The 13,665-nt window shown below is 33.2% G+C and overlaps 2 protein-coding genes across 4 annotated transcripts in view; one reads left to right on the forward strand and one right to left on the reverse strand.

Annotated features, from left to right (window-relative positions):
• The window catches only part of LOC134844869 (uncharacterized), a 75,670-nt gene extending 62,594 nt beyond the window's left edge, over window positions 1-13,076 (reverse strand). For all 3 annotated transcript variants that reach the window (XM_063861690.1, XM_063861704.1, XM_063861711.1), the window contains exon 1: window positions 12,970-13,076. In XM_063861690.1, coding sequence (XP_063717760.1) covers window positions 12,970-13,058 — 89 coding nt within the window. In that variant the 5' untranslated portion in view covers window positions 13,059-13,076. The remainder of the gene's footprint in view (window positions 1-12,969) is intronic.
• The window catches only part of LOC134844850 (AAC-rich mRNA clone AAC11 protein-like), an 18,077-nt gene continuing 17,458 nt past the window's right edge, over window positions 13,047-13,665 (forward strand). The window contains exon 1 of the mRNA XM_063861669.1: window positions 13,047-13,163. Within this exon, the coding sequence (XP_063717739.1) occupies window positions 13,115-13,163 (49 nt within the window). The 5' untranslated portion in view covers window positions 13,047-13,114. The remainder of the gene's footprint in view (window positions 13,164-13,665) is intronic.

Genomic DNA, 13,665 nt, shown 5'->3' on the forward strand with positions numbered 1-13,665 from the left:
AACACATGATAACGCTTGGACGTGCAAAAACTCTTTTTTAAACATGCTAAAATAATACGTTGAAAAAGCTTAAACATGGCGAGATAGTGAAGCCCACATTTAAATATATAATAGAGAGACGAAAAAGCAGGTATACAGACAGACAGACAGACTTAATTTGACCTCAAAAAAATTGCTGAAAAAATAATGACCTTGCGAAAAGTTCATCGAAAAATTTTCTTAAGCATTGCAATATATGATATAGCTCAAACGTGAAAAAATTCTTTCGTTAAACATGCAAAAATTATTATGCTTAAACATGGGAGATAGCTGTAGCACGCATTTAAATATAGTCTAGATAGATAGGCAAAAAGAAAAAAAGTCAAACCGCAAAAACTCAAATTTGAAAAAAAAAACGAAAATCAACACGACCTATATAAATTAATTGACATTTAAAAATAATTAACACACAGAGGCGAAGCCGCAAGTCGAAACAAAAAATCGAAACTCGAAAAAACTAGATCTATCAAAATGAATGAAGCTATTTTGAAACAAAAACATACCCCGACAAAAGAATGTGAAATTAGCTTCGGGAAAAAATTTACCAAGCGGTAACATACCTTTAGGCACAAACCCTTTGAGCTGAAAAAATTTCTTAAAGACCTAAGACTTATAAAAACTTTTAAATCCACCTAGCCCTCAAAACACATAAACAAAAAATTGATTCGCTCGTAAAATGAATTAACAATAGGCCACTAAGCCGATATATTATTGGCCGGAGTCTATTAAGCCGGAAAAAAAAAGAATCAGAAAAAAGCAAAAAAACATTAAAAAATTGAAGATTTATAAAAACTTATGAAGTCCCCCTCGCCCTCAAAACACACACATGCAAAAAACCTTATATGAAACAATATGAGCCCATTGAGCCGATAAATGAAACAATATGAGCCCATTGAGCCGATAAAAAGTAGACGAACATTTAAGCCTAAAACCAGAAGAAAAAAATTCAAAAAACTTTAAGACTAATTAAAATTACTGAGTCCCTCTCCACCCTAAAAAAACACACAAACAATAACTTTTGGACAATCGTCAAATGAAACAGCATGAGGCCAATAAGCTGATATATTATACGCCTAAACCTAATAAGCCGAAAATGAATCAAAAAAGCCAAAAAAACACATTAGACTAATTTAAAATTATTTAGTCCCCCTCGCCCTCAAAACACACACACACTCACGCTAAGAACTTTATTCGCTCGTCAAATGAAACAATATGAAGCCATGAAGTCGATATAAAGTGGGCGTAAAAGGAGCGAAACCTATTAAGCCAAAAAAAATGAAACTTAAAAAAAAACTTAAGACTAATTTAAAAATGATTAACTAATCCTCGCTCTCAAAAACACGCACGCATACGAAAACGTTCGCCGCTAGCCTAACGACGCAATGTGAGGCCACTAAGCCGACATAATAGATGCCAAAACCTATCAAGCCGAAAACATGAACAGAAAAAAAATGAAATTTTAGCATATGGAGTTGATAAAAACACAACAGACAAAAAAGAAAATTTCGAATAGGACATATTTAAATGCTAACATGCACAAAATACTTCCAGGAAATGAGTTCAGATGGATCCAGTAAACAAAATTATTTACGGAAAAAAGTCTAGTACCTGATTGCAATACCCTGGTTTATCACAATGGTAATCATATCCATTCAAAACTCGTTCACGAATGGTTCAAATTTTTAAGCAGCCTCTTCCAATAATGAAAAATCAAAAAGGAACATACTATTTTTAAATTCGCATTAAAAACTTTATCTCTATTATGATAACTTTATGTTTTCAAGAACGCTCTTCCCACGTCAAACCTTTGATAATTTCCAGATTATCAAAGTTTTCAGATGGTTTAACCTTTGCTAATCATAACTCAAGTGTAATATTTCAAAACCATAGCCAATAAAAGTGCATGGCAAAATTAAACTTAGCATTAAAAGGCCACGGTACATACAATACAGTTGCTCAGCATTTAAGAAGAACCTTTAATTGGTCTTTTCTTCTTCTCTGTTATTACACTCCATAGTTTTGCCGAAAGTTTGATCACGCCTAATCTAATTTTTTTGATCCCAAAAAATGAAGTTTGTGGGCCCAAAAATTTGCTCTGGCTTCAACAAAAAAATACATAAAATCAGGGGCGGATTTAGGAACAAGGCGTCCACCCCCAACCCAACCCATAAACCCGCCCCTGATTTTATGTCTTTTTTTGGGATCAAAAAAGGGATTCGACCACCTGCCGACCCAAAGGGTGTCCCCTTTGTACTATTTTGAGATATCCATTTTTGACAGACGGACCCTAAAATTTTTCTAAAGGCGCCAAAATATAAAAAATTAGATATCTTTCAATTATCTCTATCGGTTGGCGAAAAATAAAACTTAAATAATGATTCAGTAGTTCTATCAAATTTTGTTTTCAAGAAAAAAGTCTATGTTCTCAAACACTAACACTTTGCAATAGGTCGCGTAACCATAGCATGGATAATATTTTCGAGCACATTAACCGACCAGTAAGTTTTGCATGAAAATTTTCTGGCTCAGTTACTACTATTATTGCGACTTTCAAAATGGCCTTTAGGTCGAAAAATTCTTGTTCAGAAAAAAACACAAGTTTCGACCGGTTTCGAATTTTAAGCTTTTGTGTCAAGCATAAATGTTACCTCAACCCCACGCGCGCGATGCTAAATGAGTTTGAAATTAACGTAAGCAGAAAAGCAAATTGAAAAACGTGCGAAATTATACGAGCAATTTTTTTGAACGTAATTTTTACGGAAAAACTGGTCGAAACACTTATGTGTAATCGGTCATGGTTTATTTAAAAGCAATAAAAAACTAAGACCGTTAACGAAAAATTAACGAAAAAAAATTACCGAAAAAAAATTAACCGGAGATGGAAAAATTTAAAAGTTAAGCGTTCAAGATAAAAGTTATTTATTGGATGAAATGATGCAGTGATTCAAGTGTTTAACATAAATAGAGCTATCTACCTTCCAGCTTGAAGGTGTTTTCTAATGGCAAGTTAGAAAAAAAACTTGAGTAAAAGGAAAATATTGAATTTTGTTCTAGATTTTTTTATCCGCCTGACACTTTGTAATGACACTATGCCTGACACTATGTAATAACACATCATTAGGAACAAATAGCTTGCATGCTCATGCCAAAGTTTGAGGCACTATAATTTTGACGTTTATGCAACCATTTTTTTTAAAGCGGCGATTAACGCGCAATAAACAGTGAAATGGCAATTTTAAAACCCCCGAAACTTAATGAAAAGACCACATTTATCTTTTTTGAGGTCAAAGATATTGACATTTTGCAGATGGCACAATAAAACAGTATGATAACTCCTCAAAACGGGTCAAATTTAAGTTGAAATATATCATGCCTTTACCGCAAAAACAAATCGTAAAAAAACGTTCTTTTATTTTAATTTGATTGTTTAACAAGAACAAACGCTAGATAGACGTTCTCTTCGCTTTCCCTGTGTCAGCTCAGTTCATATTTAGTGTCAATGTGATTAGTGTGATGATTTGATACTTCTTGCTTCAATTTTTGAGAATGTTAAATTTTAAAGGGGGAGCGCGCTGAAAAAACGCAATTTTTCGGTCAAAATTTTCAAAAAAAGTGACTAAAAACGCTTTTTTGACCTGTTTTTCAAAGTTTTGCCTGCTGCGCACAATATTTCGCCAAAACAAGGTCTTTTTAGAGCTCGGAAAATCAATTTGATCAACCTAAGAAGAACAAAGGTCGACAAATCCGCCAGACCCCCCCCCCCCCCCCCTCGAGAAAATCCTAGATCCGCCCCTGCATAAAATTGAAGTGATTTTTCAAAAGAATCTGACCAGACATTCGTCTTTGACCTGTTAAGCCTATTTTATCTTCGAAAATTTTATAAGTTAAGCCGAATCGATTTCTTAAGCGTTACCAGTGGTAAAATGTTTAGCATAGCACCCCTACCGAGTAAGCACGATTCACAAATAAATAATAGAAGATTCTGGATCGACGGCTTAGCAGTGTGCCAGAAAGCAAATGTTAGGGCATGAGAGCGCTGTTTCCTGTTTTCAGAATCAGCGTTGTCATTTGACGAGCCATGGAATGAGAGTGTTTTTTCGATTACGGTGCATTTCATCAAGTAGTGAAGAGAAAGCCCCTCCCATGTTCATATCTCGGCAATATTTCTGAAACAGCTGCTAGATATGTTTTTATGGTGTCATTTTTGTTACAGATGTGCACAATCAAGCACATTTATTCCCAGCCACAAGCAAAACAATTTCTCGTACCACTTGTAAATTTCAATCAAATTCAAAATCCAATTAATACAAAAAACGACACATCTGTGATGTCATCTTAACAAGGTATGGCATTTCGCAGAATAAAACTAAACAGATGATTTTTAAATAAACAATTTCTTTCATGTCGTTTCAAATAGAGGCAAACCGGAAACATCAGAAAAAATTCAGCAATTCGAAAAGAAAGCAAAAATAAAATTAACAGGCATGAATACAAATACGGCCAATTTTTTTCCCCGCAGATAATGAAAAACTTACGTGTCACTAGTTTCACAAAAAACGCAAGACACGTAGAGAAGTAAATACCCAGAATTATTTCGAGAATCTAAAAGTTGCAAATTATTTGTTACCAAAACAAACCTTACTCCGGATATTTTCATGTCCAAAAAATCCTAATCGCAAAAAAAAAACATTTGATGCCTAGATAGATTTACGCTCCAAAACGGGAAAATTTACGATGGCGATCTGAATTTAACTGCTACCAGAAAAAAAAACTATTTACAACGCAGAAAATAACGAAGCCAATTTTTAAATAGACCAAAATTGCTCTTGAAATTTTGAAAGATAATCAAGAACCTGTAATTAAAACATAGGAGGTAGAAGATTTGCTAACTTCTTTATTAGCTGAGTGTCCAATTTTAAGGAAAGAACAAATGACCTTAAACTAATGTTTTTAAATGAATGATTCTAAAGAATTACGATGAATTGAAAGAACTTCAGCATGTGAATCGAACACTCACTACATGTGCCTAACGCTTACTTTTTTCAGACATGTCAACAGAACAGATCATAAAATAGTAATTGATTGGCTCTAATATCAAGCAACTGCTCTAACACGAAAGTGGATTACCTACATAAACCACGAGGGACACATGACAAAAATGACTTAATGCGTAGCATAGAATACTATGCTACGCGCGTGGAAACACCATAGCCAAAAGAATAAGCACACTCTTGAAAATTAATGAATCGACCACTACCAAAATACCAAGACAGTATATGGTGCATTTCTAGCCTCCGCCCTACAGATAAAACAACAAAAAAAGAATCTGGCGTTTTTTCAAACTTTCATTTCTTTAACTTTCATTTTTAAACCAAAACAAGACTGCTTGTATCAGGGCGAAGCCCTGAATGTTCCGACTGTCTTTTAAGGTTTATGGAGCAGTAAAAACATTAAAAAGTTAAATGTAATAAAACAAAATGAATTTTTTTCTTCTAAAATCTGACATTTTTCATGAAAATCAACCTCCCACACGCCATATTTCGCCCCTTTTAACAAATCAATTATGGCAAATAAGCTTCCTTCAACCAATTTGGAACGATTTTTAAAACGGATTAAATCTCCGCTTACGCGTTAATAGAGCGAAATATATCGAAATATAATAGAGCGTTAATTGTCCCAAATTGGCCAAAATGGCAATCTTTAAACCCCCGTAACCCCCGAAAAATGATCACAGGTTAAATATTTTTTCAAATTTAAGCTCAGGACAACAATACCTTTTGAATGATAAATAAAAATTCCGTCAAAAATGGCTAGTTAAAAAGTTGAAATTTGTCTGAAGAAAAAAAACCACTCCGAGCACAAATATTCCGTTACTTTCGAAACGAAAGTCGGAACAAAAAGTTACAATGACACTCACTCTCTACGCATGTTTTTAAAACCATTTAGAATCTGAAATGTCAAAACTACCAAAGAACAGTTATGATGTGCAATTTCAGTGGTTATAAATGACGGAAATGTGACTTCCGGATTTCACGTTGAAAATAATTTAAAGCACACTACCAATTGCACTTGTTCGCCATATCAACATATTTAACAATCTACATTTTTGGAGGAAACAATTTTTGTCAATACATATATGCACTAAGAATATTTCTTCAAAAAAATTATGAAGTATTTTTCTTTTATTTGCTGTAATAAACTATTTGATGGCCCAATTTAAGAGACATAAAATCCTTGTTTAAGCCCACATTTATTGCTCCTGGGTTTAGCACCATTCTGCAGGAATATGTTATAGTTTTCAGGATTGAAGCGCGCGGAGCTTTGGTGTAAGCTTGCGTCTATCACTAAAAGGTTTTTATCCCAACTTTTAAATAATTATTGAGCTTTACTAAGACAACTTTTGCACATATGGGTACTAAGAACTTGAACCAGTGAAAGTGTAGTGATGAAATACACTTGCAGTTACAAAATACCAAAACAAAGTTATTTACGGGAAAACAACACCCTTGCTGATCGCAAGCGTAAAACATTAAAATCGGAACTTTCTATGGAAGCGCGTTATTCTGAAGGCACTTAAAGAGATTCCACAAAGACCTTTTTCGGGGAACATGCCAAATTTTTGATGTTGAATGGAAAAGATACATATACATTCCTTTATAAACAGTTTAGACGCCGCAGCCTTATTTTTCCTCGATTGTGATCTATTAATAACAAATGTCCAGCAGCTGTGATATCATCGTGGTCGCGTGAAAACAAACTTTTCAATCATATTCAGGAAAGTTTAAATACAGAGGCGATAGAAAAAAACAAGCAGGAGTTACAGCGTAAAAACCTCTCTAATCTAACTCAAATGATTCAGATAAAACTTGACCAGCTAATGATTTAGATCTTGGCCAACTTAAAAGAGGCAAATGAAACATCTGGTAAGAAGGGGAAAACGCCAAAATACTGACACATTTACATTTTTTTTTTCAATTTATGGCAATCAGAAACTTCAAAGTAACAACAATTTTTTCAGTAAAATAGTTTGAAAACGTATCTCATACTAATTAACAAAAAGAAACCTTAATGCAAAAACTAGAGTCAATTTGTAACAGTAGACTGGCACAGAATTGGCATGAAAACAACAGGTAATTCAAACACGCTTTTTTGATGCCTTGTTTATCCATTTTTGAATTTTCAAAAAATAGTCCGCTACAATGACGTTTTGATACATTCGATTCTACAATCACAATGTTTAGTTTAAAAATGAATAATTGAAACGGGCAAGAAGAATTGGAGAAAAATATTTTGCATTTTAGTCTATAAAATTGTCAAACTTAGAAATTCAATTAGGAAATGCATTCAAAATATTCAATTTTTATGTAACATAAAAAAAAGTCATAACACATTGTCTCATACCAGCGTTTATTACTTAGCCACGGACGCTTAATAAATCACGGGCCAAAACAAAGCAAAGAAAAAATGCAATGAAATAGAGATTCAATGCTACAGGTCGTGCTTTAGCAGAAGCTCCACCAAATGAGCACTTTTATTTGCGATTTATGTTGGAAAAGAAGTCACTCTAATTCACTACTAATATTACGAGTTGTATTTATCATTGAGTGTTGATTCTATCATTCTCAAACTTAGTTGGGCTACATAAGAGGCTCATTTTGAAAGTTTGCTCAAAAATTGACCCAGAAGCTATAGCCTAATTTTTGACGTTTCAGCTGAGGTAAACATAACACAATTTGGAATAAATTTTTGGGTTCGAGTAACGCACAATGAATTGCACCAATCTGAGCAACTCTGTATATATCAATTTTTGTCTGTTTTCAAACCAATTTGACTAAAAAATGTTCCAAGTTTTGATTTTTTGTCGTTTTAACCGTTTAATTCAAATCAGAGCTGCACACTTTCGGTCAATTTTAAAGCCATTAACAGCAAATTGCTCGTCAATGTTTCTGCGACTTTTTGATTTCCGAATCAAATTCATAATTTAGCATAAGTGATTCAGCAAGATATGAAAAAACACATTTCTTATTTAAGGTGAATGACAGAAACGGTTTCTTCATTCGTTCTGAAATTAAGTTTTGCAATGGACTCAATGCGATTTTTGCTAGCATTGGCCAAAAAATTAAATTCAGCTATCCCTCAAACTTCAAATGATTTTGAAATAGAATCGAACTTCTCAATACACATTTATCCGTGTAAAGAGCAAGAAGTTCGAACTATAATCAAAACATTTAAAAATAAACCCTCTACTGGGATGGATGATACAAGTAACATAATCATAAAACTATCTTTCAATCAAGTTGTTCCCCATCTAACCAACATAATAAACTCATCTATGAAAAACGGGATGATTCAAAAGTTTTTAAGCCAAGCTAAAGTTCTTCCATTTTTCAAGAAAAACTAAAAAAAAAAATTGGGAAAATATAGACATATTTCTTTGCTAGTTTGTTGGAGCAAATTTTTTTAAAATGCAAGTTCAAAAGATTATATAATCAAATGGAGGTTAACAATTTGTTTTATTGCAAATTGTTTGTTTTTCGATCAAAACATAACACAGTTGACGAAATAGCTGAATTCACTGAAAAGATTCGTGCATATAAGGGTATGATTGAGGTACCAACTGTTTTCCATGATTGAAAAAAAAAATTTCGATACTTTAAATCATTCTATCTTAATTAAAAAATTGGACTGTTATGGACTAAATGGACCATTTTTGCAATGGATAAGAAGTTACTTATCAAACCATTTTCAACGCGTTGAAATGAATGGCATACATTCATCCTGGGAAAAAGTCAATTGTGGTGTCCCGCAAGGATCAACACTCGGTCCTTTATTGTTTCTTATATATATATATGATGACGACCATTTCAGATGATAGTTTCTCTGATGATGCACACAATATGCGAAAGCGCTCAGAAACAAACATTGATTGTATGCTTTGTTTTTCATTCTAGAAAAATAAATCTTCTTCTTCTTCTTCTTAACAACAACAAGGTGCATACACCGAGCATTAATTATGTGTACGATCTGTTGAAACTTGGGTATCGATTGCTAACTCAAAGACAAAAATCCTCAATTCTGTATAGTCCTCAAAAATACAAAAAAGTTTTTTTTTAATTGTAGTAGTTTTTTCCTCTGAGGTGTAATAAAAGGATCTGAACGTAATATAAGCAAATGGGAAAACAGTTTTCGGAGAAAAATGACTATAAAAGAAAAACAAAAAATTGTTTTTGTGCAATTTTTTGAAATTTTTCCCAAAAAAAAGCTAAAATACTTAAAGAAAACTAAATTAAGTCGAGTAAAACTAAGTGATTACTCTTAAATTAAGCAACTGTAAGACCAGTTTTTCTTGACACTGAAGAATGTTTTGTAAAATTTTAATGTCGTCCGAGCCACGACTGAAACGGCTTTGCAATGACATATCACTCAACTCTCAGCGATGAGTATTTGTGGTAGCTGATTTTTTTTGTGGAAAACAAAAAAAGAAAAAAACTAAAACATATCCGAACACAAAGTTCCTCCCTATTTTTCAAATGATCGGATTAACAAGGAATTTTTTTTTTTAAATGTCTATGAAAAAAAGAGTTTATGCATGCTGCCTAAAACAATTTCATACTTAGCAATGATGAATTGATGAAAACCCTTTTTGATTTGATTTTTTTTCAAAATGTCTGCAACTTTTTCACCTTTTTAATAAATCCTAATAAATGACTACTTATAGTTGCGAATATGGCTGTAAAGACTCAGCACAGCCTTCTGGTTCCCATAAATTAAGTACTTTTAAAGTCAAAATTAAAAATCAAGCTAAATTATTTTTTGATTGAATTAAAGCATCATTAAATCACTCAGCGTATGCTGATAGGCAAACAAGTTCATCACTACACCACCATAATATGATGATACAGATTATTTTGCTATTACAGAAACATGCGTTTGGTGAATTAAATTCTTACTTACTTACTTTTTTTACTTACGGTTTAATTAGTACCTGAAATTCGGCAACAATTTTCACAAAAATTCAAAAATACTTGCCACACAGGAATCCACACCAAACCGAACTAGACCACGCAACTTGTCGATTTGTATCGATACCAATTAAATGAGAACGATTTGTGTCAGCATACATCTACGATTGTCTCAGCTGACGATTGACATTAAAACAAAACCCTTGTGATTCGATTAAATTAGCGTCTAGAATTTTATCATGTGAGAAAATTACAACTAGCCAGCAAAGATTTGACTAGTCCCTATTCAAAGAATATTAATGGAACCCTTTAAAGGAAAACATGGACCAGAAATTTTTGATGCATCAGATTGGAATTTTTTTCTGAAAAAAGAATGCTCCGGGTGTTTTTTTCTCTCCAGGCATATCTCTAGCGTAGAGAAGTATCGAATTAACTCAGAAATCATTCCAAATTGAATTGAGGTAAGCTAATTAATCTCCAAATAAAACTTGATAGATGAGAAATATATCAACTAATGCTTAGAATATAAAAATGGAACATTCTGACATCATATTAACCAGATATTGTTATGTTATTGTTTAGAATGTTCCTTTTTTAAATTCTAGTTTTTGGGTAAAAACCACGTAAAATACCTCAAAGTATAGTCGGCATTGTACGGTTGATCCAAAAAATCCAAAGCGGGAAAGATGATTCGAAAAATTCAATAAACTCAAAAGTCTAAACTTTAAGAAAATCGGACAACTTCAAGAAAATCGGACAACTCATTTACCCAGTAAGAAGACCCAGCAAAGCAAATCACAAGCGTAGCTGCTGAGTGTACAAGGGCAATTTTGTCTCTTAAGTTTTATTTACCTCTTTTCTCACTCTCTCGCCATCGATCTCGAGGTACTATTCTGATCATTTTTATCGCCAATAAATGTTTCCCCATTTTTCAATATGGCTCGGCCTCGCTCGAATGACGAGATAAGAAAAGTTAATATTGAACAAATGAAACTTTCTGTGGAAATGATACATCCGAACAGAAAATTCCTCGCCATAATCGTTGGAACATAATAGCGCAATAGAACAACCAAAACCGAATGTTAAAAATATGTAATCAAAAAATACCCAGGCCTTGAAAAAATTCAGCTATTTGAGCTGCAAAATCGTACTGCGTAAAATGCAAAACTTTACGATTAAGACAATAAAATGAAAACAGAACTTTTAAAGCGTGAAAAAAATCAACATGAGCCCAACGTAATACTCAAAAATTGAGCTAAATCAGCGTTTTCATGCAGCAGATAAACGCGCCAAGCACTAGGATGCTCAGCGACAATTCAGCGGAAAACTTTTTAGTTCCGATAATTGGTTGAGCTTGTTTTACCATCAAATATCAGATATTAATGATTTGACGGTTAAAACAGTCACTCATTCTGAATTTACTGCTTTACATGGACTCATTGATCAAATTTATGCTTTGTAATCAAAAGTCAGAAATTAATATTCAGCAACCAATTTGGGAAAATATTATGGAACAAAAAAGCATTTAACATACGGCAATCAATTTTTTCGTGAAGTGTTCAGAAAAACTTGGTAATGATAAACGGAAAGCAACTCTAAATTTCAGAAAGCGCCTCCAAAATGGTTCAAGAAGTTGTTTGAAGGCTAAAAATTAGGAAGACAAACTATGTTAATTATCTTGCAAATAATTTTTGTCAAATCAAGAACTTTTCAAGACAAATATTATTAGGCAAGCAAAAAAGACTCAAATATGTGCGCGCCCAAGCAGCTGCAAATTCGACTAGCCTAAAATTAATAGCGGCAAACACTGCTTCACGTACAGTATGCTACTAGTGTAGAAGTAAGCCGAAGCACATCACGCATTCACTGATTGCCAACGCTGCTAAAACTTGATCTTTTTTTTTATTTTACGAAGATCGAATCAAGCAGGGTGAACACTTTTTTGAGAGAACAATAGTGACTGCCAATTTTCGAATTTTTTGTCGATCTTTTTTTAGGTCGACCAAATTAATTTTTCAAGCTCTGCCAAAGCACTAAAAAGTCCCTGTTTTGGCCAAAATTTCTGCACCGCAGGCATAATTTTGAATAAACAGGCTGAAAAAGTCGTTTTTGTGCACTTTTGGAAAAATTTTGAAAAAAAATTGCGTTTTTTCGGAGCGCGCTCCCCCCTCAATATTAATATATATTGGCGCCAAAGGCGCCTTTAGAAAAATTTTAGGGTCCGTCGCCAGAAATCGTTGTAAATAGTGACTTTTAGTGACCATTGAAAAAATAGTGACCAATTAGTGACCAACAGTGACTGGTCACTAAAATAGTGACTAAGTGGTCACCCTGGAATCAAGTGTACCATCAAACTTCGAGCTACTCAGCAACAAGTTTTTCGGCTCTTTTCCACATTAAAAATAAATGATTTTTAGTTGCAATGAATTTTAATCTTCTTTTGAAAGGTCTAAGATTCGTATTCAACGCGAATGCGTTACATGGAATCTTAAAAACTCACAAACATTTGGATAATTTTTTTCTACTTTACAATTTCGTTTTCTTCCGCAGCAAGCACTAATTAACAAGACTGAATGAATCAAAAGATAGCATCCATCTTCAAATAGAGTGATTTAGTGTAACAATTTTGGACAAAAAGGCTAAAAATTGGCCACAAGGTCATGAGAAAAAAATCACTAGTGCATTAATTTTTGTGACCGTAGCAAAATTTGTGACCGTAAGTGAAGTTTTAAAGAAATATAAGAGAGAAGTTGCATATTATTTGGCAAATCAAGTATCCAACTTCTCAAAAGGTTAAGGTATCTGCTGGTAAAATTCAACCAGTAATTTGGGTTCGGGTGAAAAGATAAGAAACAGCGTTTAACAGAACAAAAACTGTATAAAAAATAAATTATTCCGTCTATTTACCTATTAACTAATTAAATGAATAAACTTCAAAGATACTGCCAAGTTAAAATGGTAGACTTACCTTATAAACAATGCAAAGTAATGAAAGAACATGTAAATCTCATCTGCGCATTCATCTTCCGTTATCTCAGAAGTATTGTTCAGTGACATAATTACAAAATATCTGACAGCAAGTTGGCTTCAGAGAAAAAATAAGACTTGCGATAATGTTGAAAAAAGTGTCCAAAATTCACTCTGCGCCGTCAATGTTGGGAGGTAAGTTTTTCCGATTTGAGTTTTAGCCTTAATCTTTTTTCAGTTAGATAAATCAAACTCATCTTTGAATGCTAGCCTTGATATTACTTTCAGATCAATAAAACTCATATAACAAGTGTTGAGAGAAAGGAAAAACTGGCTAAAAAAGTTGAAGAAAAAAATTAACAGCTTGAAATATAATAAAAGATTGTGTAATTTCAGATCAAACCTTTCCTGGTTCGAAATTAGACTTTCTGCGTAGAAATAGTTCTTGTGTTAAAAAATAAAATCAGATATTTATTGCTACGGAAGGGTTCAATTTTCAACCAATGGGGCGTTCTTAAAAACTGTTCCAACTACCTGCAGTAATATAAACAACAACGTTCTTTCTAACAGTTAGAAATCAGCGCGTTGTTCAGTTTAACTTCTGTTTGATATGGACTGGCTCAAAAGGAAATATATCAACTTTTCAGAAGTCACCTGGTCGCCTTTTTTCTGCATTCGATTAAGTATATTCAGATCG

The sequence above is a fragment of the Symsagittifera roscoffensis genome, chromosome 1, assembly GCF_963678635.1.
Source record: "Symsagittifera roscoffensis chromosome 1, txSymRosc1.1, whole genome shotgun sequence".
NCBI classification, from domain to species: domain Eukaryota; kingdom Metazoa; phylum Xenacoelomorpha; order Acoela; family Convolutidae; genus Symsagittifera; species Symsagittifera roscoffensis.